Source organism: Podarcis cretensis (assembly GCF_951804945.1).
Source record: "Podarcis cretensis genome assembly, chromosome: 2".
In the NCBI taxonomy this organism is placed as follows: domain Eukaryota; kingdom Metazoa; phylum Chordata; class Lepidosauria; order Squamata; family Lacertidae; genus Podarcis; species Podarcis cretensis.
This window is the reverse complement of record NC_137171.1, coordinates 82713013-82739747: the sequence shown is the minus strand read 5'-3', so window position 1 is coordinate 82739747 and position 26735 is coordinate 82713013. Positions and strand designations below refer to the sequence as shown.

The 26735-nt window shown below is 40.9% G+C and overlaps 1 protein-coding gene across 2 annotated transcripts in view; it reads right to left on the bottom strand.

Moving 5' to 3' along the window:
* CACNA2D3 (calcium voltage-gated channel auxiliary subunit alpha2delta 3) overlaps nt 1-26735 on the bottom strand; it is a 494630-nt gene that overhangs the window by 376975 nt on the left and 90920 nt on the right. For both annotated transcript variants that reach the window (XM_079964982.1, XM_079964983.1), the window contains exon 3: nt 3240-3356. In XM_079964982.1, coding sequence (XP_079821108.1) covers nt 3240-3356 — 117 coding nt within the window. The remainder of the gene's footprint in view (nt 1-3239; nt 3357-26735) is intronic.

Below are 26735 nucleotides of genomic sequence, written 5' to 3'. Positions count from 1 at the left end.
GGCAGTTCACAACATAAAAATACAAAATGAAAACACAAAGTACATAATAAAACAAAAACAAACCAATAACCCCCCTCCCACAAACACATTCAAAAGGCCATAAAATGTTAATCAGTTAAAGCAGATTAACTTGATTAATTAATTAATTAATTAGAGGCCCTAAACCTTGGGGTCTCAAATTTCAGCAGTGCTTTGCGCACCACCAAAATCTGAAAGCTTTTGCCTCTTGCGCTCCATTCTAAATCATAGTTGTGGCATCCCCTGCGGTGCCCCCGAGGCTCCATGCCCAGTGTAACCAAACCAGTTACACTCCCCTAAATGCTGTCTTTATTTTAATTAAAACAGGTTTGTTCAAAAGTTACAATCCAGCTTTGTCCACTGCCATAATATCACAGAATGATCACTCCAATCTTCAATCCCTCATCACTGTCAGGCAGTTCTTGAGCTTTGTAGTCCTGAGCTGTTAACGGCTTTAAAAGGTCTAAAACAGCACTTTAAATTAGACCTAAAACTAATTGGCAGCCAGTGCGGTCAGGCCAGGATCAGTCTAATGTGCACAAACCGTCTTGCCCCAATGAGCAATCTGGCCACCAAATTCTGCACCAACTGAAGTTTCCAAGCCATCTTCAGAGGCAGCCCCATGTATAACACATTGCAGTAATCTAATCTAGAGGTTACCAGAGCATGGACGACAGGCACTAGCCTATCCCTATCCAGATAGGGGCAAAGCTGGGCCACCAGCCAAAGCTGATGGAAGACGCTCCATGCCACTGAGGCCACCTGAGCTTCAAGCAACAGCAAATGATCTAAAAGTACCCCAAGCTACATACAGTGGTACCTCAGGTTAAGTACTTAATTTGTTCCGGAGGTCCGTTCTTAACCTGAAACTGTTCTTAACCTGAAGCACCACTTTAGCTAACGGGGACTCCTGCTGCTGCACGATTTCTGTTCTTATCCTGAAGCAAAGTTCTTAACCTGAGGTACTATTTCTGGGTTAGCGGAGTCTGTAACCTGTATGTAACCTGAAACGTATGTAACCCGAGGTACCACTGTACTCGTTCCTTCAGAAGGAATGTAACCCCACCAAGAGCAGGCAACTTCCCACCCATCCAGTCTAGGGAACCACCCACTAACAGTGTATCAGTCTTATCAAGACTGAGCTTCATTTTGTTGGCTCTAATCTGAGGCAACAAAACATTCCAGCACTTCCTGAGGAGCCCCGCACTGAAGGCTCCACTTCATGCAGAGCAGCTAGGAGTTGCCACTCTTTAGAGTTCTGTAAGCTGTCTCTTCCTTCTCAAATCCTCTCCTTGATTGATTTCTAATCAGAGAAACCAGTAGAGGGGACTACCTATCCATGATGCACACAAAAGCATGAAAAGATGAGGAAGCCAACAAAGAGATTTAAAGTTGGACCGGGAGTTGAAATCTAGCCACAACTGGAGCATGACTAATTCCCCAGCACTGATCTACAAAATCAGGGCAGTGTGGTAGCTACTGCTCGAAAGTGTTATCTGACCTGGAGTTTCCAACTTTTTATACTGTTAATAAAGTACTTAGATTTCCACTGGCCAATCAAAAAGCAGATAAGCACTACTGTCTGATAGAGGGTACTTAACTAACTTGTCCAACACAAGGGGAGATGAGAAATGGTGACCTTAGCTGGACTATAGGATCAGGCTGCTTCATCCAAACCAGGGGTAGGCAACCTAAGGCCTGGGAGCCGGATGCGGCCAATCGCCTTCTAAATCCGGCCCGCGGACGGTCTGGAAATCAGCGTGTTTTTAAATGAGTAGAATGTGTCCTTTTATTTAAAATGCATCTCTGGGTTATTTGTGGGGCCTGCCTGGTGTTTTTACGAGAGTAGAATGTGTGCTTTTATTTAAAATGCATCTCTGGGTTATTTGTGGGGCATAGGAAGTCGTTCATATATATTTTTCAAAATATAGTCCGGCCCACCACATGGTCTGAGGGACGGTGGGCCAGCCCACGGCTGAAAAAGGTTGCTGACCCCTGATCTAAACACTGCAAAGGGTCACCAGAGAATGGCTTCTAAAAGCAGAGTGGTTTTTACAATTCCAGCACAGCAGGATTCAGAAAGAAGTAGATCTTCTGCTCCAATTTTCTGCCAGCTTAAAATAACTGGTCCTTTGAATCTCTGCATGACAGAAATTATGTGTGCCTAAATCCACCCCAAGCTGCAATTGATCAAAATACCCCTAATCTTCTTCTTGCTCTAGAATTTTCTCTTACATAATTTAGACTGCCATTCTTACTCCTCTGCACAATCCATTCTGGTTTTACTAGTTGCAGGGAGGGGAAATGAGCTATGCAGGGCATAAAATCTCCATGTCCACTCAAATGAATATGTTCCTCAGCCATCCCACTGGCTTCAGAGGTCTCAGCACATTTAGCATATCTTCACACATATCACCATTTTTAAAAAGGAAACCAAAAGACTCAACAAGCTGAATCCTGCATCCAATACACTTTCTGCACTCTTGCTAATTTGCGGAAAACCCACAGTCCTGCTTACTGAACCAGGAAATCTTTTGTTTGCTTTCCATTCCTTTTTAAATGTGTTCTTCATATAATATGGATTTTTTTTACTTTTACTTTTTTTTAAAGTCCTTGCAGATTGAACTGAAAAGTCCACAGTAACTAATCCTCAGGAAAGTCCTCTTAGAAAGACAAAATAGCTATAGTAAAAAGCCATGTACCAATTATTGGCAACATGGCTTTCAAAATAATTCATGTGCTTCTGCAGTACAGGTAGATTCTGAGATCTAATTCCCGGTCTCCGACTCTGAATTGTTTTCTTTTGTAAGAAATATTGACTATGGAGTACAGCGTGTATGTGTCACAAGTATGCACCAATCACAGAGTGTAGGAATCAGGAAAGTGTGGAAGGAATTCTGGGACTGTGTCCATTTTTACTCCTCTGGTGTACACAGTTTGCTAAAAACATGTATATGTCCTTTGACATAAAACACTCCCCCGAAGGAATTTGAAATGCGCAGAAGAAAGAGAAAACGTAGTATCAAATGATTAAGGTTTCTGTTTTGTTTGTATCAAAATGGATATTTAGTACTCTTTCAGGTCTTCTCTTATAGAAGGCCACATATAGCGTAGTTCTCCCAAGGTCTTTCTGTCGGTCCATTTCCACAGCATCATACTGAGATGCCAGGAGTACAAGCTCATTACCCAAAACATAAAAGATAATTTTATCTGCTACCTACCCGTACAGCTTCAGACTTTTTGTGAAACATCTCCTCCATATTTTTTGCCAGCTTCTTCACAAGCTGAAGACCATCAATTTCTTCTACAGTAACATCCTTCTCATATTCTTTATATTTCTGCAGGAGAGAAAGAAGTTGCTCAGTGGAACAGCAGAACTAATCTAATGCAATTAGATACATGGTATAACTTCTCAAGCTTTGTGGGGAAATACTTATTTTGGTGTGTAACCTACAATCAAAGAATTGTATAGCTGGAAAGGATACCAAGAGTAATGAGTCCAAGTCCCTGCAATGCAGGAATGTTTTGCCCAACAGAGGCTCAAACACACAACTCTGAGATTAAGAGTCTCATGCTCTACCGACTGAGCTATGAGTCAGACCTGGAGATGCTTCACACACACACACAAATTATTGTAGGAAAAGAAATGAGTTGCTAGGTGGTTCCCAAAGATAACAAAAGCAGGCTATTTCACCAAAGCTTTTACATTCAGAGTTACCTATGTGCTGTGAATTGCCCTACCTATGGGTCCATTGGCCATGCTTAAGCCTTGATTCAGGGCTAATCCAAAGGTTATGCCCCATAATGCTCTGCTGTACAGCATCACCACCAAAGAGTCCATAATGTACAGTAGCAATTGGTGATGCATGGTTGTCAAATGTAAAGTGCATCCATGCAGCCCTGATCCCACCCACCACCACTCTGCCCCAACCCAGACCCATCCAGGTAAGCTGCTGCAATGTGTGGCACTGCCCCACAACACCAGCTGCTACTGGCTGACCCCTTCCAAGCCTCTCTCATGGGGGTGGGAGGGGGAACATGGAGAAAATGCCACATCACTTTTGTTTCCCTCTTATTCACAGTTTTAAGTGTTGTAACTTGATTGACATTGGTACAAATTGCAATACTATGTGTTCTAAAGATACTTGGATTTTCACTTTCCTTCCAGGCTCTTTGAGACATTTTACCCCTTTTTAATGCATCAAAACATGCAGTAGTAAAAAGAAAGCATTCTAACGCGCCTTTTAAGTAGGTTCTGCTGGCAAACCTGCCTATATGAACCGTAATAACCAAATTAACAGCATAAGCCAATGCATATTTACTCAGAAGCAAATGCTATTATGTTCAGTGTGTCTGTTTTTTACTCACAGGAAACTGTATACAGGATTGCACAGGTTATTTTACAAGGAGAAAAAAGAACTATATTGGATTACTTTAATGAGGGTGCTTTTCCTTCCACCTGCCCATTTTCTTTACAAACAGAACATGCCAGGGTTTGCACAATTTCTCCCTCAATTTGTGAGCAATTTGTCATCATCAACAAGTAAGAAAGTATGCTTTTTTCTCATCCCTTTGATCATATTGTCTAAGATCAATAGCTACTTCCTTCCCATTTTGATTAGAGAAAATCAGAAGATGACAGTGAACAGAAGAAACAGGCAGATTACAAGTCAAAACCATCAATATTCAGTTATTGAAATCAAAGTTAAATTTGCTTTTCTTATTTTATCCCTACCCAAGTCCTCAAGGATTTATATACTCTCTGGAATTGAAGGTTTCACTTTTCACAGGATTCCAAGACCTGTGTGTGTGTTTAAAGAAAACACTCAGTGAGAGAGATGGGAGTGCTGAATATATGAAACAGCTGAATAACTGCAGACATTTCAGGCAAACTGGTTGCATTAAAGGTTTAATGTTTCCCTCAAGGATCATGGTTGGGTTTTCTTAAAATCAATATCTAAAACAACTGCCTTAAAAAAAACAACTTTACTCATTATACTGACAGGTTAAGAAGCAGAGAAGCAATTCCCCATCATGTTTATTTCTGATAAGAACATATTTGATTCTGATAAAGGATCTCTCCTTAGCAACTGACCTTAGTCTTCCTTAAAGTTTGCTAACACTCTGTACCTTGAGAAACTGTTTTCAGATCTAAGACCGATATGCCCATATCAGGAAGCAAAAGCAGAAATGAATGCACTCAGCTTATATATGTTACGCAGTACTGGCAAGACGTGCAACCAAAAGTTGGTTTGAGCTTGGTGCTGATAATGCCAAGGTTGCAGGTTCAAGCCCCAGAAGGAAGCATATTCTTGTATAGCAGGGAGTTGAACTAGATGATCCTTGGGATCCCTTCCTATCCTAAAATGTAGGGACTGTATCCTCACCACCTTAGCAGGAGGCCTCCTTTTCAGAGTTTTTTCAAGCCCGCCAGGCCCTTCTCCAAAATACTCTATCCTAGAAGCTGCTGGGACTCAAACTCCCATCAGCCTTTGCCATCATGGTCAGTACCCAGTGATGATGGGAGTTGTAGTCCTACAACATCACATTGGGGACCTCTGGTCTATTCCATTTTTCCTTCTTAATTCTCCTGACTTGCTTAGTCCTCACTGAACTGATTGGGGTTTTTAGGGAGGATGACCCTTAGGTTTAAAAATCTTTTTCATGTTTCTTAGTGGTCTGTTTCCACAAAACAGGCATAGGTATTCACCAGCTGAGATCACTATTAGAGGAAATGATACAGCATGCTCAGTGCATTACTGTCATCCAGGGGTTCGTTGCCTTAAATATTTGCATTAAAACAATAAATAGTATTTAACGTTTGCATAGCACGCACAAGTGCTTAAAGAGATTCAGAGACATTATCCATTCTTAAAACAACACTGTAAGATGTCAGTATTACCCTCCATATAGCAGATGGTGGTATCAAGCTAAGAGAAAGTAGCTTGCATAAGGCCATCTGGAGTATTCATGAAAGAGGCAAGGTTAATCAAAGTTATTGATTCATAGCACTAGAATCAAGATTCCTGTTTCATAGAGCAGTCCCTTAGCCACCACGCTTATAGATTATTACAGATACTAATCTCCTCTTTTTGACTATGCTAACACATGAATGTATGTGCCAGACTCCATAAATTGCTCTTTAAATCCTAGAGAGCTGGGTGCACATGAAAAACATGCATGCATGTGCTCCTTAGGATCCCAGCCATTGCTTGATAAAGTGAATGTGAGATGTCTACGGCCAACTTTAGGCTCCAATCTGTTTTCATCTACAGGTAGTTGAAGATGCTACATTGGGTCGGGAAAACCCTACCTGTGGGGCACAGTTCTGGAGTTATGTAACTTCACAGCAATATTCAAATCAGTCAGAGCAATTATACAGGCAGACCTTTCTCCTGGTGCCTGAAGACAGACCAATGGTCCAGCAGAGAGATGGACAAGGCAGGCAATTCAGTGAGGAATCAAAGTAGAGATTTGCTGAGTGAGTTCCTCAGCCAGTACCTGAGCAAAACATAGCTCAAAATGAAGAGCAAAGAAAGCCAGCAGCTTATTTAGGTTTAGATGTAGCCCTATGGCACCTGATCCCTACTTAGTTAAAAGCTGCTGTATCACTCTCTACTGAAGTGATATGGCAGTACAACAGATATGAAACCAGCTGTTTCCTCTTGCTCCTATCATAGTGCAATGACCAGGGTTCAAATTCCTCACTCAGCCATGAAACTCATTGGGTCACTGTTCCTTAGCTTAACCTACCTCACAGGATTATTGTGAGGATAAAATGGGGAGAGGGGAAACCATGTATGTCACCTTGAGCTCGTTGGAGAAAAGGTGAGATATGCTATGCTATATTATACTATATCATATATCATATGAAATAATAACATTACATCACATTATGTAAAACTTGGTTCCCACTGCCTTACACTGTCGAAAGTTCACATGTCTTGAACCTTCTTGAATTCTGTGGTCGATTAGACCCCTGGCTTGGATTAAATAGGACAAAACTTTTAAACTGATTTAGGTGAGGGATTATGCTATAAGAGGTCATATCTTTGCATTATTCATTGTGTGTTTTAATTATATATGTGTACCTTTGTGAGTTAATTATATATGTGTGCCCAGAGATTCTTTTCCATTGACCACATTAAACAAAACTAAACCAAAATCATTCTAACAGTACACATGCATTAAAACTACTAAAGAAAAGAAAACAGACTCAAAGTCAGCAGTAAATAACTGTTTTGAAGTGGAGGAGAAAGTAATGAAAGCTGACAAGCACAGGTTAGATAAGAATCTTGTCACATTCACAAAGTGAATATGCAAATCTCCATAAGACTTCAGATTTTATACAGTACAATAAATATTCAAAACACCAATTCCTTTTGTTAGCCGAATCAGCATTTGGCAAGGCATGGTCCCAAGAACATTTATCATTTCTGAAAGAAAACACACACACACAACCCCCACATTAATTCTGCAGCATCTATTTTGCCAGATCATTTCACACAAGCACAAGGAAAAGAGAAACACTGCTTCACTGTCAGAACTTTTAATGTTGTTCATGCACTTGGGTCAATTTTTTAGTGTGTGTTCACTGAGTATATGGTAATAAGGTGCCAAAAGCAACTCACAGGAACTTGAAGTGGAAGGTTTGTGCAATATAAAAAAAATGCATCTTCTCTACAAGCTATATGATCAAGAGTGCTGCCTAGCCTAATGAAATTTTATATTTTTTATTTTTAATTCCTATTTTATATTTTTAATTCACAGTAGGGAACAAATTCAAAGCCAATGGGATTAGATATCAAAGCAATATTTTCTTGATGACTGATAGTGTAAGTCACAAGATACTAGTCCTCCTGCCCTCTAGGGGTCTCACACACCAGAAGAACCCACTATGCCCAAAAGATAACCACTGACACTCCTACAGCAAGCAGAACACAGAAAGGGAAAGCTTTCTAGTCTCCTACAACTATAGTCATAGAATCCTAGAGCTAGAAGTGCAGAAATGTCCCATAAGAGGATCAAACCTGCAACCTTGGTGTTATCAGCACCACGCTCTAACCAACTAAGTCCTAATCTGGTATTATCCCTGAACAGTGAATCACAGCAAAAGCAGGTGGTTAGGGACCATTCCTGTGTGTGCTAGCCTCCCATAGTCAACTACCAGCCTTCCTATATTGATCTGGAAGCTCTGATGGGGTTACTTAGCATGTTTGGGTGAACGAATGGGAAGGAAATGTTGATAAGGCACAACTGCTGGGGCAGCATTCCTGCTTGCACTGATAACCCCTCCCTTATCAAATGAAGTTGGTACGGCAGCTGAAATACCACATCAAAGTTCTCTCTTTAGCAGAGTTATGGGGGGGGGGGGACGACAATGTTGGCAACATGCTAATCTAATTTGAGCTTTCTCTACCTAGATTGTTTCCTGCTTGGCAGGGGGTTGGACTCGATGGCCCTTGTGGTCTCTTCCAACTCTATGATTCTATGATTCTAGATATATGGTTCTTGCCCATTGCTTAATTGTAAATATACAAGGCATAAACTATCCTCAATTTCATGCTTGATTATATTTGATTTGGGGTATGTGGAACTGGATTTATACCCTTTATTTGTTTGCTTATTATACCGCCTTCAAGAATAAGCAGCTTTCCCTGCCAGCACACAACAGCTTCATAAAACAAAAATCAAAAAATCAAATGAAAAAATAAATAAATTATGACAACAAATAAAACCACCACAAAATCAATCCAAAAAGGCCTGTACTGTATTTTATAAGCCTGTAGTTTTTGGTATTACTGAAGGCTAGATGTTGGAGGTTATGGCAAGTAAATGAGTTATTTCCTTTAGTATGGGTGATATCCAACATCACATTAGTGGGCTTCCACTCACACAGTTGGTTTCCCTTCTTCTTCTCCACGCTGCAGCACTCCAAAATCTACTTTGGAGCCTCAACCCCCAGCACAAGAGCTTCGGGGGGAGGGGGGAGGAAGAGGAAGTCTTATTGCATGAGTGGAAGTCTATTCTGATAGTGAGAAAACACAGGTGGATGTTACCCATTAGCTAGCAATACTGATGCATGAAGAAACATTGGTGCAGCTGCATCAAGTAAAGCTATTCTAGTATCTAGAGGTGATGAGAAATTATGGGAACCCCCTGAATTTAGAGCTTGCTAAATTGGAAGTAGCTGTCAAGTTTTAACTGGATCATATTTAATTCATCCCCAAGCCAGAGTTATCTCTAAACCAGGAACATGTTATAGGATTGCACACTCACATGGACCCATCCTTCCTTTGCTTTGATTTTCTCTCTGATTTCCCAGAGAGGAATTCAGCAAGGTGCTATGGCAATCATTCTGTCAATGGAAACATTTCAGATTTCCAGGAGAAATCCCGTTCTCATCGCCCTGCAGTGCACTGTTCAAGGGGTTGTCCCAATGCCCCATCGCTGTGCATAAGCCAATATTGGGGACAAGTTTGGTAAAGGGAAAGGGAAAGGACCTCTGGATAGGTTAAGTCCAGTCAAAGGCGACTAGGGGGTGCAGTCCTCATCTCTCTTTTCAGGCCAAGGGAGCCGGTGTTTATCCACAGACAGCTTTCTGGGTGATGTGGCCAGCAGAGGACCATGACGAGTACCAGAGCACACAGAAACGCCATTTACCTTCCCACCGCAGCAGTACCTACTTATCTACTTGCACTGGCATGCTTTCGAACTGCTAGGTTGGCAGAAGCTGAGACAGAGCTACAGGAGCTCACCCCATCAAGCCGCTGACCTTCCGATCGGCAAGCCCAAAAGGCTCTGTGATTTAGACTACAGTGCCACCCACTGGGACAAGTTTACATGGGGGGAGGAAGGGGGGAAATCCCCACTGCGCTAGCAGAAGTCCCTGTGCAGGCTTCCAGTAGCGAGGCTCATTAGTTGAATCAGGCCCACATTCACACAACCATATTGGCAAATTATACTTTGCATTTGCCCTCCAAATTGAAAGTCAAAGCCACAATTTGGCTGTTGTTTCTGATTCTGATTTGGAGGGCAAGAACAAATGACAAGAACCAGGAAGTCACAGAGGAAACTGAAGCACATAAGGAGAGAAAGAAGGGATGCAGAGAGAGTATCTGAGTCATGGTTTGGTGTTAAATGTGAACCAGCACGTTACCTCGGTTCAGCTTAATCTGCCACCAACGTATTGTCAGCAACCCATTTTGGCAAGGAAAAGTTGGCAGCAACTACTACAAAACTTAATTGGATTCTCTGAAGGTTGTTTAATTCTATATTTGGGATGTCCTGACAATCAAAAGTAATCGATAAATGAGTCTGCAAAGTCATAATAAGCTTAAAACTAATACAATCTGCAGCTGTTAATGTGGTTTTCTAGGTCCAGAGCCAAAAGCTTTTGTCGACAGGCTTGGAACTCTGCCGTAATGAATTCTTTAGAGTCCAAAATTGAGCAATGAAAAAGAATGCATAGATGGGTTGCTAATGTGCCTCTGATATCCAAACAAATTGTTGTCTTTTCACTTTTCTTACATTTATACGTGCCTACAGTTACCAGTACCTAACCATGCATGGCCTAAGATCATCTCCTAGTCACAGTCTGGTCTGAGGATACAGCTAATTCAAAAACACTGAGCAGCTCTACAGGCTTCCTGTGATGTGTGTCCTTTTTGTGTGTGTGAAGGCGAGGCAAGGGGAGCTTGCTCTGTGTATCGACATCACACACTATGCTTGGATACCGCAAGTGGCAATAACACAACCTGGGACTGCTAATAAGTGGCTATGTGGTTGGGGGACAGACTCCTGGATTGGAGAGGGAGCTGTCAGAGCTGGGAAGGAGGTGAAGTAAGTAGGAAAACTCCAGTGGTGCAAAGAAAAAGAAAGATTTCATACTGGAACATTTCTAATCGCCCTGTGCAACCCTTTCACATCTCCAAATCACCAGAGGTGTAAGTGTTACATAGATTTTAATAGATTTGGGGCGGGGGGCAGGGATGCCAACAAAATTTATTCTCTAGCAGTTTGGACTGGATGCTTAAGAAACCAAAAATGAGAAGGAAGGAGCGTGCGAGCAATGCATCACTGAGGACAAAGTTTCATGTTCCCCCCTTCTCTTCAATCCGCAAACTCCAGGCACTTTTTTGGACCAAGGCTTTTCTTGTTGAGCAAGGTGAATCAGGTGAAACAACAAGGAGTGCGTTTGGACACAAGAGGGCCCCTTGCAGATGGAGGCCCTTGTGCAGTGGTTCCATCCCAGCCCTATTAATTAGACAGGGCCACATGTACCACCTACATTCACTGTGACCCTGGGGTGAAGCTCTGATGAAGCCCCAAGCAAGCAGGCGTTCCTATGCTCACTTTCAATCTCAGAATATGTGGTTCCAGAGTACGGTAAGTTTGCCAAGAATGACAGCTAGGATAGAACATTAGCCACTTTAATTAGATACACAAATTCTGTGTTTTTGTAGTAGAGGTATTTTATATGATAATTTTCAACAGCATGCAAAAAGAAAAAAGAAAAGAGAGAAAACCCTCAAAGATAATTAGTTTTATTATGCTTCCCACTACTGCTTCACAGTGCTATAGTTGATGGCATTCTGATGCCTAACATGTTTCCCCATTCCTCAGAATAGATTCTTTTCCTTAAACTTTTTCTATATTGCTTTTCCTGTGCATTTTAAAAAAAAAGTTTCCTAAAGGCATTAGGCATTTAAAAACCTTGTAAGAAATAATACGGGAAAGTTCCCCACAAGATCCCCACAAGTCAGAGCGACTTATCTCTCTGCATGGCAGCCATGCATGTGAGCACCATTACTGGGTTACTTCTAGGATCCTCACACTAAACATGTGACATATGAAGGGCAGGTTCCATTCTCAACAACTGGGCCCTACACACAGCAGTTGTGTTAAACTATAACTCCCTGTATAGGAACTTGTGTCTGCCCACCATGCTTTGCACCAGAAGCGGATTGCAAAGGGGTGGGACGGCGTCACTACGCTAGTTTCCTGGAAGGTTGGTTGCTGTTGCTTACCAGGAACTAGGAGGAGGCAGAACCAATCTGGTGCCCCTGCCTGTGCATTTGCACCACAACAACCTCCCCATCAACTTCCCTCTTCCTCTTATGGTAAACAACAGGGACGCACCTGCCAGGAAGCTAGGATAGCATCTCAGCTCCACCACTCCAGCTGCTTCTGCTTTGCATATGTGATGGCCTGGCTCGGAACCAGAGGAGTCTCAGTCCACACCAGATCCTTTGCCTCAGGCGGCATCGGGGCCTGATTCTGAAGAGCCCCAGCATGCACAGGTACCCCTGCAACAAGCACCAGCTGGGCCGAGTCAGGGGCCTGAGCCTGTCCTAGCTCCAGATGCAGGGATTACCTCGTTGCCTTCAGCTGGGCAATCACTTACAGCTGTTCCACTACTAGTTGGGTCAGAGAGGCTGAGGCAGCCTCTGGGTCTAGTAACCCACCGACATCTCCCGAGCTGCAGAGACTAAGGTCTGAGAGAAGGAGAGACCTGAGTACTTGCAGGAGGAGTGCTCACCTACGAGCGAGGCAGGGAGGTGAGTCACTGGGGGATCAGGACCAGCCGTTACCCCGACAAAGATAAAAGGCTGTCAGACCCCACCCCAGGTTGTGGGAGCACTGTTGCTGTTTGCTAGAACCTGCCTGAGACCCTGCGCCTGACCCTGCCTGGTTTCCTGCCTAGGTCCTGTCGGACTGACTCCTCATGGAACCCTTGGATTCAGGACCGGACCTGGACCACGTTGCTCGGGTTGCCCCCGGGCACAGCACAGTATACCCACTCCAAAGTGGTGTTAACACTGAGACAGTCACAGCAACTGATTGCCATATGAAGTGAGAAGGGGGTCAACAATGTGAATTTGGGGTATGTATCTCCATATGGTATGGGAGAGGAAGAAAGTGAGTTCAACTGGTACCCATACTGAGAGCTCATCCCCCCCCCACACCCTCCTCAATTGTTTCAGCAGCAAAGTTTTGCACAGAACTGGCAGGTGGGATGATTTAGAGTCACAGGTGGTTCTTTCTATTTAATTCCTGATCATCCCACACAATTTCCACACCCATGTGGCCCTCTTTTGCTGGGGCTATTTCCCAGCGGCATAAGGATGCAAGTAAACACAACATGGGACTGCTTGTTCAGGGAATAGGCAAGGGGGTTTAAACAAAAACCCTGCTGTTTTTTAAGCCATTGGTAGAGATCCTCCTCCTTGTCCCCTGCTCTCCATGTTTTAGGTCTCCAAAATGTCCACATACCCCACTGAGAACTCACTTTGATGATTGCCATGTGGCTTTGCCTTATGAGACTGATATTTATATTTATATTTATATTTATTATTAAAAAGCTGGTGTGTTATGGGGCATAGTATTTTGGCATGGGGATGAGGGGGGTTTAATCCTTGGGGCTTACCACAAACCAAATTAAAACCACCCCCACCATGCCTGTCATTCATAATACAGTGGTACCTCAGGTTACATACACTTCAGGTTACATACGCTTCAGGTTACAGACTCCACTCACCCAGAAATAGTACCTCAGTTTAAGAACTTTGCTTCAGGATGAGAACTAAAATTGTGCTCCGGCGGTGCAACAGCAGTGGGAGGCCCCATTAGCTAAAGTGGTGCTTCAGGTTAAGAACAGTTTCAGGTTAAGAACGGACCTCCGGAACGAATTAAGTACTTAACCCAAGGTACCACTGTAGGGTGAAAGATCTACCCATACCCTGGTCTGGATCCAGTTGAGAGCTTCTCACAACAGCTATTTGTTTGCTTTTTAAACAGATGTATAAGGCCAAACATCACTATAGGACATAACATCCCTGCATGAAGTCTCCATGCTCACTCATTCCCTAACCCATTAAGTCAATATCACTTCCTACATGAAAATGTTCCTTTGCTCACAGATTCCACCATGTCAGCATAAAGACCGTTTCCTAAAATGTCACTCCTTTCAGAGCAGGTAGCTTTGTGGAGATGACTCCTACTCTGGAATGAAGATAACTGTCCTGCTATCAGCAATGTTCTGAGAAAAAACAAAAGAGCTGTAATCACTGAGGTTGTCAGCATCTCACTATATTGAAATCAATTAGAGAAAATGTGAGGACAAAGAAGATAAGGAGTGAATCAGCAGCAGTTACTAGGGAACTCTGAACAGGTTTCTTCCAGTATCCAGACAGAAATGCAAAGCACATCAATAAACTATTGCCTTTCTATATTAGACAAATCAGTCAACCATGTGCCTTAAAACAGTGGACAACATGAGATCATTCACAGGAAATGAGACAGTACTGAAATACTCATTGTCAGCTGTTCAGTGCCACCACTCTTTGGGCAATGGTTTAGAGGTAGTGTGATGGCAACCCAGGAACTAGACGCATTTCCCAGTCTCAAAGGGACTAATTAGTTTTTAACACTTGTAATGCAGTGGGGATGGCACAACTTCACCTTCATCTATCCTTAGGGGTGCATACTGTTACAGAAGTTGCCAACCCCACTCCCTGCAAAGTGGTTAAAAAACAATTAAACATTGATAGAATTAAAACCAGAGAGAGAGAAAGAGATTCTGTTAAAATCATACAAATAATTGCAATAAAAACAACATGGCACCAACCCTTTCATTAAAAGTAAAGGTAAAGGGACCCCTGACCATGAGGTCCAGTCGCGAACGACTCTGGGGTTGAGGCGCTCATCTCGCTTTACTGGCCGAGGGAGCCGTCGTACAGCTTCTGGGTCATGTGGCCAGCAAGACTAAGCTGCTTCTGGCAAACTAGAGCAGCCCACAGAAATGCCGTTTACCTTCCTGCCAGAGCGGTGCCTATTTATCTACTTGCACTTCGATGTGCTTTTGAACTGCTAGGTTGGCAGGAGCAGGGACCGAGCAACAGGAGCTCACCCTTTTGTTAAAAACCATCAGTTCCCAAAAGCCTGTAGGAACAAAAAAAGTCTTCACCTGCTGGCAGTGGTGCTTCTATCTTATTGTGTCCTATTCTGCTGCTGCCTACCTTTAGCAACATTGCTAAAGGGAGGGTGATACAGACAGTTGAATAAAGGGGGGGGCATCTCCTTGCCCACGTTGTGCTTTGACTCTAACACTTGAGAGTAGGGAAGACAGGTAAAGGGAAAAAGAAGGAGGGATAATGTTGGCCATCTTAAGGCAGACTAGAGGGGGCCCCAGCAAGCATTTGAGATCCTCCCCACCAGATTACTCAGACTGAGAAGCCACCAAATATTTGCATTTTTCCACAGTGCTCTGGAGTGTCTGCCATAGAGCTTATTGCATAGATCAGTATATCACTGGGTTTCTCTTTCTCTCTCTCTCTCTCTCTCTCTCTCTGGGAGAAATGCTGCTATTCAAAAGTATTTCAGAAGCAAAAGGAAGAGATGGCTTAGCCATAAACTAAACCGAAAGTTTAGCTTCAGCAGAAGCAGGGGGCACTGACCCGCATATATTTCCCTCAGCTCAAAACTCATCATGGCTGTGAAGTTTAATAGGGTCTACGCTTGCTTATCTCTTTGAATAACGTCCTCCTAAAACTTCCCTTTCTGGATAACGCGGGCCATTTACTTCCACTCTCACATTGGCTTTATTTCACTCCTGGCACTACTCTGCTTCTTGTCAAGGACAGAGCATTGACCTCTTGCCTGCATTTTGTCACATTCTCGAACACTTCTGCCACCATTGGATCCACATCCATTGGACAAGGCGGGTGCGTGTGTCAAATGCGGCCCCTGGAGTTATTAGCAGGAAGCATGAGTGGGGAGGAAGAGAGAATTTTTATGTTTTCATCAGTTTCATTCCTTTTAGTCTGCTCTATGGGAGCTAAACGGCTTGTCCAAACTAGACATTACATGGCAAGCTGGTATAATAGTACCCCAACTTTTTGTTTAATGGAGCGCAGGTTAGGAGATTGCAGCTTAGGTTAAAGGAACAGCGTAGAGGGGCTAGTTAACTCTTCCCCCTCTGGATTTCCTTAACTTAAAATTGCAGCCTAGTTGCTTTTTCCAACCTGGGGAAAAGCAACTGGGGAACAGTGAGTTTGAACATAAAATGGCCAGAAGGGAAAGGGTAAAGCAGCCTCCATAATGCTTCTGGTTCAAGAGAGCTGTTTGCTATTTTTATTAAATCAGGAGGTTTTTATGCCGTATAGCATCTATTTTGAAATATATTTTAAAAAATTAAAAATTGTCCAGTAGCACCTTAGAGACTAACTAAATTTGTTTTTGGTATAAGCTTTCGTGTGCATTCACACTTCTCCAGGTGCACACAAAAGCTTATACCAAGAACACACTTCATTGGTATCCAAGGTGCTACTGGACTATTTTTTTATTTTTATATATATTTCAACTGCATCAGACCAACACGGCTACCTACCTGAATCTAGAATCTATTTTGTCACTATGTATGCCGAAGACTTAAATTTTAATTACATTTTAATTTAATAGGACTTTTTAACACACACACCCTTTTTCAAACCCGATCAGTGTAAGCCTATTATGTATCCATTTATATTTCACTGTGGAACAACACAGAACTCAGTCAGGCCTAATGAAATGGGTCCATATAATTATCTTGATCCAGAGAAGAGAGTTCCATTCTTGAAAATCTAAGAAAACCTACCAAGGACTCCCACAGGGGGAAAAAGTGGAACAAAAATGGGCTTTCTTGGGGGTGGCTATATTGTACTTCCATGCTGTTGGGGGCATTATGCCTCTGGACATCAGTTGATGGGAATCATAGGGGAGCAGTGTGCTGTTGTGCTCATGCTTCCAGGCTTCTCATAGGTAACTGGCCGCCCTCTGTGAGAACAGGATGCTAGACTAGCTGGGCCACCAACCTGATCCAGCAGAGGATTTTCTTATGTTCATATTTTATATCCACATATCAAATTATATCAGTCATCCTTCCATTGTTCAAAATGGAAATGCTGGGGTGCATATAATATTCAGATCCAGAATCCATGCACTCCAGGCCCTGTTTCGTGTTCCCATCTATGCGCAGCAGTCGCCTTTGACAACAATATATGGCACTTGCAAATAATGAACTAAGAATGCCACTTATAGAGTCATTTCCATAACTGTGACACTAGAAAACACTAGCTGCTTCTCAATTCAGTTTGCGTGCACACAAACACACACACACACACACACACACACACAAACATGAGCACAGATGCAGAGGCTTTCCTTTTCCTTTTATCACACACTTTTAGTTAAAAATGAAGGAGATGAAGCTTGAAACCTAATTAAGGAAATGGCTGGTACACAAAGAAAACAGCCAGAGCTCATTATTCATGTTGTAGCTCTTTGCAGTTTTCTAGAAAAATGTTGATGAATAATCTACAGCTTACAATGCCTCTAACAAATATCATGTACCTACCATATCATATCAAATGCTATTATAATCAATCAAAACAAGCAACAAATGAACACATCTTCCCCTCCCGGCCTGCACCACCGCAGGGAGGAACTAGCACAACAAATGTAATTTCACCATAACTTAAAAAATAATAATACTTAAATACATTTGGTTGTTATTATTTAGAAAACTGTGATAGTTTGAGCCAGTTGTATATTATCTTGCTAACTGTATTGCCCTCTCTCCTACCCACCGCCACCCCTCTCTCAGTTAAGGACTGCAACTGAAAATCACCATACCACAAATCAATATGGCACAAATCACATAGCCACATCAAATCTGTACCCTCTACAGAAATCAGCAAAAAAAAGGGGGGGGGACACACCTCATCACACTCTTTGACCAGAAGTCTATTGTTTTCTACATTCATCTGAAGTTATATCACCATATCTGATAGGGGGCTTTTACATAGATGCTTTTCAGTGACATATGCAAATCAGGGCAGGAGAGTACATACTTTTAATTTAAGCAAATAAGGAAGACACAAAATCCAACTATATGATAACTCACATTTTCCACTGGGAAAAGCTGTATTCTGCAACTTGGTCCATTTAGCTCAGCATTGTCTACACCAATGGTTCTCATTTTTTTTCTCTGGGCCACACTTTCAGAATAAAAATATAGAATAAAAATGTAGATGGTAAACAGGTTTACCATATCCATTTAGTCCATCACCCATCTCCTACTACCCTCCTGAGAAAAAACCCACCCTGCCCTCCCACCATATATAAGGGTCTGGTGACTTCTGTCTCAGAGTATCTGAAGAAGTGTACATGCACACGAAGCTTATTACCAGAACAAACTTAGTTGGTCTCTAAGGTGCTACTGGACATTATATATATATATATATATGTATATGTATATGTATATGTATATGTATATGTATATGTATATGTATATGTATATGTATAGAATAAAAATGTGTTGTTCATGCCACCCTGAATTTTGTATTGATAAGAAATGCATGGGAAAACCAAAAGAAACAACTCCTAACAGTGCTTGATTTATAACACAGAACATAACTACTTTACAATATAACGGGGCATCCAGAAAGCATAAAACAATGCAGCTATATAAGAACATGAATCATTCCCAAAATTTAATTATAACCGAGCCTCTTACATATGTGCTCCTTCAGTATGTATACAAACTCAATGAGAGGTGTGTGCTTGCTTTATAAATGAGGTAATGTCATTTTCATTAGGTCTAATTTGAGACAAACGAACCCTCATCTCCTCATCAACATAAAGAAGTTTCTTTTTTTCTGGAGACAACAATATTTCATGGAGAACTGTAGAATAGCCAATGCTATATGATTTCTGGTTGTATGCGGGGGAAAATTATTTTGATACTATACTATAATACTGAAATGTTAAAATGTTTCTTTGCTTGTCCTTGAATCTTCCCGCCACGCTTGCCATTCTCTCTTGCCACACTAAAGTGAAATATCACACCCTTTGAGAATGCAGGCCAGTGGAGGAAACAGGAAACATTCCTTCTATGTATTTCCCTAAATTAACAAATCTCCTCTGTGCAAAACCTAGGCCCAAAAGAAAATGCAACTATTCACAATCCCTTTACACATCTGTGTTTTCCTTATTGTCATTGTATAAGCTATACAATCAGTAATTCCTTCCTGAAGTTTACTTCTCACTGAAGAACTGAAGGAGACCCCTGTGCTTGGTATTGAGTGCAGCACTGCATTTTCTACTTGGGGAGAGGAAAGACTCTTAAAACATCGTGCTGCAGATGTACCGTTTTTCCTTTTGCACTTTTAAAGTCTCTTACTTTGAAGTCTTTTGAGGATATCTTGTATCTTTCAGTATTAGCTTTCTGCATCCAGGAACCTCAAGAACAAAGAAATGACAGGGTAATAGATGGCCTGGGTTTAACTAAGTAAGTGATGGTACAGATGAGGCCTGATAAGCTTAACATTTCATCTCCATGCTGCCACCGTGGGTTGCGAGAAGATTAGAACTGTCTTACTGTGAGGAGGGCAAGCTCCACAAATTCACTCATACATGGCAGTTCTATAATGAGGTGATACTTCATTCCTTAAACTACTGAACTAGAACTGCACAAACAGATGTGTGCCTCTGGCAGTTCTTGTCTATGCTGCGCAAGCTCTGCAGTTTTCCACATACTGCAAACAGAATGTCCACTTGCTGCAATTATTATTCAGCACTGGCAGATGCCAAATAATTGCATCCGGTGTGTTTTTGTAGATTTCCAAAAATTCTATTCAAAATGTCTTTTTGAGGCCAAACGTGCTGCCTGACTGTGCAAGCCTACTATAGATGCCTAGTTTTGTTTTCTTTTTTAAAAAAACTTTATTCTGGTGCAGAGTACGTATTTTCAGAATGCAATCTTAAACACACTTACTAGGGAGTAAGCCCCATTGGTAACAAATAGAACTTACCTCTGGGCAAACCTGCCTAGGACTTGAAAAGGTTTGCCGTGGGTGGATTTTACCATATGCTCTACTCTACGTCTGCACCTGATGTTTGGTAAAATTCTCATCATATGGCAGAATATATCTTTAAAAATTTGCCCAGTTCTCCAGCACAGTACCTATCTGTCTTCCAATTGTACACCTAATTTTCAGCCACAGTTTTGTTGAAAGTAAATTCCACAGAAGGTAACTAGACTAATTTCCAAGACAATATTCTTAGGATTGCACTCTTATAGGCCAATCCTATCTATGTTTATTTTTTAAGTCTATGATATGAGGGCCAAACTACCGTATATATGGCCTGCCAAGCTTGAGTGCAACCTTTTTGTTTCACACGTTGTCAAAATGGGGGGGGGGCTCCAATCCAGACTGGGACCCTGGCTGTGGGGCAGAATCAGCTCACTGGATGGTGGGGAGCCACTATGCTAGCTTTCCAACAGGGGAGTCATTGTTGCTTATTGGGAGGGAGAAGCGAGATGCTAACACACTTTAAGGGGGTGGCCTTTAACCTTACTGTTGCCATCCAAATCTGGATCAAGGGCACTGTATATGCCATTTGCATTAGTAGGGAAAGCTTGCATTCATTCCAATGAGAGTCTCTCCCCTTTGCCCCCCACATTGAAATTGTCAATGCAGGGACCTCAGTTTGAATTAGGAGCACAGCAGGAGCTAAGGATTAAACCCCACATTTCTTGCTTAGGGTTCCAATCTAGATCAGAAACTATGCTGAGAATTTCTGAAGCAAAAATATTGCACTAAAGGGCAAACTACACCATTAATGCCCCATATAGTTTGGCCCTGAATTCCACTTTAGCAGAGAAGGAAGTATGCTTACTCTGAAGTATACAAGGATTATAGTCTTTGTCCAATTATTTGTTCCTAGAACAGTGCCTCTTTTGAAGGGATTTAAAACAGTCCTACATATACAACCTGTTCTGTAGTCAGATAATAGGAAAGAAATTCCACCACAGAGAAAGAGTAGTGCAAATATTAGGATAATGACATCTCAGAAGGTGCTCTAAATAATAGGTCCCATGTTATTCTAAAAATGTATTTGTTTATATGGCAGTACTTTATTTCTGTGTTATGTACCAAAGTAAAAATGCAGAAATAAACCAACAAAAGCTACCCCAAATATAAATATGACTTAACAGTTAATGTCCCTGGGTAATATTATGATTGCATGGAGGGCCAAGATGGTATTACTGTTTTTAGTATCTACAAGGTAATTCTCTAATTATGAATTAAACAAAGGAGCAAAATCTATCCGTATTTGGCTTACAAATTAATAAACTGCATCCATTAGCTAAGTTTGCCACTTAGTCAATTTTTAATAGCCCCAGCTGATTTCTAGTCTTAGTGGTAGACAATAGGGAGGATCTAATTTGCATTTAAATGAATTAATCTATGCAAAAGAGCAGTGGCCTTTTAAAAAGAGATGGCCTCCTTCCAACTAGGTGGCCAGTGAAACTGAACTCGTTCATTTGGAAAATCTACATTTTTTAATGTATTAATTAAAAATAAAAGCTATAGCTTTCACTGGGTTTTGGTTTCTCTCATAGCACATTTAATAACAGTTTGAGAAAGAAGATGTGAATGAGTCCAGAGACTGAATATCAGAAGACGCTCAAGCTTTTGAAGTTTATTTTGCAAGCTGAACTCCCTCAATGGAATTTTGGGTCCTTCATTTAAAATGTACTCATAGTGCCTGTCTGCATCTGACTGCAGGTAGAATGTATTCGTAGAACACTGTGTCTGAATATATTGTTTCCCCTTGTTAATTAAAGAGGAATCCATCCTAACACAGTGAAAACAACATAAATAGCTCTTCCCTATTGGTGCAAACTATATCTAATCCAAAACCTGTGTGAGCTAGTTCTAGATATTTTTCTTTTGCAAATATATATATATATATATATATATATATATATATATATATATATATATATTAAATGTATGCATGGATATTCCACGCACTCTTTAAAACACTTATTTGAATGGAACATATTTATGTAAACATCGCTGCAAAAACTGGGATTCGTCATTCAAGTAAAAGCTGGAGGACTCTGATTCCGAATTGTGCAAATCCATGGGAAGTGGATGAGCCACTGCCCAGTGGTAGAGCACATTGCTCTCCATGCAAAGGGCCCAAGGTCCCTCCCATCTTCAGGCAGAACTGGAATCCCCTATTTGAATCCCCCAAGAGCCAGCCTGTGTAGGCAATGGAACATTAAAACATACTAATAGCCCTGTTGGAACAGTGGACCACAAGCAGGATGTGAGGGCAATAACCTTCTTCTGTTGTTCATCCCGAGCAGCAGGTACCAAAAAATGCCCTGCCCTGGAAGTGACTGGTCTGATAGAATAGCCTCAGAGGCAAAAGAATGTAGAAATTATGACCAGATTCCATGAACACATTCTCTTCTTCACTGTCACGGAGTAAATTCTCCTACATTCACCAATATATGGTTTGTGACCACAGTTGCAATCTTGAACAAAGCGACTAGTATTTGCTCCTTAAAGATTATCACATTTTATGCCAAAAGCTCTTGTGGACCATGTACTATTTCATCATGCATCTGATGAAATGAACTTTAGTCCACTAAACTTTATGCCATAGTAATTTGGTTAGTTAGTCTTTAAGGCGCTAATATGCTCTGTTGTTTATGTTGACTAGCACAGCTATTTATCTAGAGTGGTGCTTTTTTACTCCACCTTCTTGCTTTTACATTACTATTTACCTTCCAAAATTGATTTCTGCTTATACCCATAAGGCCAGATTCTTCAACAAAAATCACCACTGAATTCATTCATATTCCTAAAATGATACTCTACTGCTTTTGTTAAGGATGAACACAATGGTTGAACAATCAGTTACTTATCCCGCCTAATTCAAGACCGCATCTAATAAAGTGAATTATGGGATGTCCATTGTCTCCGGGGGATTTCTTTCCGTGTATGTTTTTATTTAAGTCAGGTAATCAGAATTTGAATGATCCAACTGAAATAATAAGGTGAATTGGTTAGATGTTTCCTACACTGAGGGTTGGAATTTTTACTCCAGGTAAAAGCAGACAGCATTAAGACAATATTTGACAGGGTCCAGTATTCCTATTAATCGGCCCTGTAAATCTGTTACAATATTTATTATTTTAGATTTCCCAACACACACTTCACATGGGTATGATTTCCTCCATGTGAGAAGCTGGAGATGGAAGACATTAATCAAACAAGCATATCTTTGAATTCCCTCAGCTTAACATGTTATAAAACAAGCAGAACAAAAGGTCTGTCCATGTGGAAACTATTTTCAGACTGTAAGGGAAAGAAGGCTGAAACACTGGATGAAATGCCTAAAATAAAACCTCTATGATCACAAATCATATGGTACACTGGCAACAAAGCAGAGCAGATTATGTTAATTAAGATGCAGACGGATCGATAGGAACATCTTCTGAATCAAGGAGACTCAGCAAATACATGGTATGGCATAATCCATAAAGACAATCTGATCTATTGCAGTAAATTGTAGCCTAGTCTACCTCAAAGAAATTGTTCCCTTGCCCCATTTCATTTACCAAAGAATTCAAAACTTTTGAGATGAAATTATTACAAATTGTCATCTAGATACACATTTATTGTCAGAAATACAGCAAAAAAAAAAAAAAAAAACCAACACTTGCAAAAACAAAACCAGGGACTAATCTAAAAGAGACATTTACTATCATAGTCAAGGACACATACTTAGTACAATTAAGCGAAGATAAACGTGTATATAAATGACATAAATACTGTCCTAGACCTCATGCTTTTGAGAGGAGCATCCTTACTACACCAACCAAACCCCATTAGAGACCTCAGAAGATGGTCCTGTTTTCTGTTCAGACAGGAAAGATAACCTAGAAAGGGAAGACAGGTTAGACCTACGTAGACAAGGCCAGCTTGCACAAGAGATGGGCTCAAGCAACCACTTCAGGCAGTGGGAGCCTGCAGGGTGGCACCCTGTGGGCAAACCATTCCTGCCACCATACTGTAGTAGCTTCTTCTGTCAAGATCTCATGAGAGTTCCACAAGATATCACTGGAAGCTGCCACACCAAAGTCCTGGTAAGTGAGGTTTCAAGGATGGGGGGTGGTATGATCCCATTTCATCTCAGGTAGTGAAACAGGACCCAGAGCTGGCCCTTTTCAGCGGTGTACACTTGACAACAGAATCTTCTTCCAAAGAAAACTGTATTTAAAAGTTACAAAACCTACCAATGAACTTGAGAAAAAGAAAAGGTACTGTTATTTCTGTTTTACACCCATACTTAATGCGGATGGTGTGTAAGCTGCTTTGTATCATAGAGAAAAATGGGAGTCAATGTGATTGAACTCTAAATAAGTAAAAGAAATGAGGAATAAATAAAATGCAATAAAAGAATAAAGACAAAAAGTGGCAGATACAATCCTTTGCTGCTTTGAAAATACACTTTAAATCTTTGTATTTATAGAAATGCACTATCAAGGCTTCATACACATCCAATTAAAACTGATGGTACACTTTACACCATCATTACATTACAAAGCTTTCAAGGCAATTAATACTATTCATTTCCTACTGATTGACAACAGAAAGGCTCAATTAGGGTTCAAATTGAAAATAATCTTAAATGCATTCAGTGTTCTCTGACAGTTGTCATTCAAAATACCTTTGTAATATGAAATAGTTCAGCACACAACAAACAGGTAAACTCTCGGAGGATGCTGGCCTTAAGAAAAAGTAAGTGAGAATTATGGGGTTCTGTTGATAAGCTGCCCTGTAAACTGAGGCTGTCAAGTATGAGGAAACAATATAAAGATCATTTCTGTAATGAAGGGGTGGGTTTAAAATTTATTAAAAAAATAGATAACCAACCAGATTGACAAAATGCATAAAGCACTGTCCTTGAATCAAGGAAGAGAAATGCACGAGTAGAATACTGTGTATATGTGTATATGTGAAGAACAATGTAGTGGAGTCAAATATGTAGGTGCTGCAGGTTGTGGTCATGGTGTTCAGGAATGGTGACTGTGCCACAAAACATTTCTGACTCCAACAGCAGACATTCTAAATAGTTTGTAAGGTACTGTGGGCAGACCAAATTCAAGCATCACCTTCTTCCACACATTTACATTGAAGACTTTTTGTTGAGCCTAAAGCTTCAGTTTAAGCTTTCTTTCAGAGGAATGTGGAGCGCAGGATGTTACAGGAGAGAGGGTGGAAACCAAGCCTTATGAGGAACGGTTGAGGAAATTGGGTATGTTTAGATTGGTAAAGAGGAGACTGCAAGGAGATATGATAGCCATCTTCGAATATCTAAAGGGCTCTCACATAGAGTATGGATTTTTCTCCTGCTCTGTAGGATAGACAGTGGAACAGCTCCTACAAAAGGTGGTGGACTCGCCTCCCTTGGAGGTTTCTAAGCAGAGATTGGGTGGCCATGTCTCATGTATGAGATAGCTGGGATTTGTGCGTTGCAGGGAGTTGAACTATATGACCCTCAGGATCCCTTCCAACTCTACAATTCTATGATTCTATGAAACATCATTTTTTAAATATAGACATTTATACTCCAATTTTCCCTGTTCCAGTTTTCCTTACTCAAAGTGGCTTACAAATTATAAAAGCAAGCATGAAAATAACAATATGCCATCATTCAATTACAACTTCATGACCGAAGCAGCACCAAACAGAAAGAACACCAAGAGCCAAATCAAGTAACTGGGTTTTTTTTAAAGCAGGCAGCAACAGAATTAAAAGGGTATTTAAAGACAAATGTCTTCAATTGCTAATGGAGCACAAATAGCAAAGAATATGACCTAAATTATTGGAGAAATGTGTTCCAGATATAGTCCACCACCACAGAAAAAGCCCTTTTCTTTTCCAATAACTCTTTTTATTAATGTAAAGTATCTACCATCTACCAATGGCTTCATGGTTTGAAAGAAAGCCTGGGAAGGGGGGCCATTTAACCTTTTCCTTGTTCATGTGCATTCAGGCAGACACTTGACGGCAGTATGAGAGAATATGAGTTCAGTTGGTTTTTGTAGTACTTCTAAAAACTGCAAACCATGTTTAACCAGATAATGTAGTGGTACTGAAACAAAGAATTTGTGTACCATAGATGCTGACGGTTCTCAAAAAGGCTATCGAAAAGGCATGAACTCAGTTGGACTTGACTTCTGAGTAGACATGCATAGGACTTCACTGCACATTTCTTACTAAAGCTACCTCTTTAGATCAGATTTTTAAAAGCCCAGCAAACCTCAGATGCATTTAAACATGCAATTTACAGTACAGATGCACTGATGAATTTTGAGTTTTACCTAAACGATATTTGCCATAGCATTCACTCCTCTGTTTTGAGCAAGTGTATTTAAACGATCCTTTAAATTAAAATTTTCTGAATTTCATTTATTTTCCTTCCATTCACTGCCAACACACCTGAGTCTTGGATGTCACACTAAGATAGCATTTTATTTAATGACAGCATTTTATTCAAATAGCTCCCATGCTTGAATTGGTCTTTAAAACAATTTTCATTACATTTAGAAAACCTAGAGGGAAAGAATGTGTTTAGACTACATTGATTTTTAATTAGCATTTTACAAACTAGATTTATGGTATATGTTTGCATTCTGTCCTTATCAAATCTTATTGAAAGAAAACACATGAACTGATGGGTTATTATGACTGCTGGGAGATTATGGGTAACTCTGCCAAAATGTCCAGGCAAACAGCAATCCTGCTGTTACAACCATCATTCAAAAAGGTGAGACTTCTATTCAATATGAGGATTTCCCCTCTATG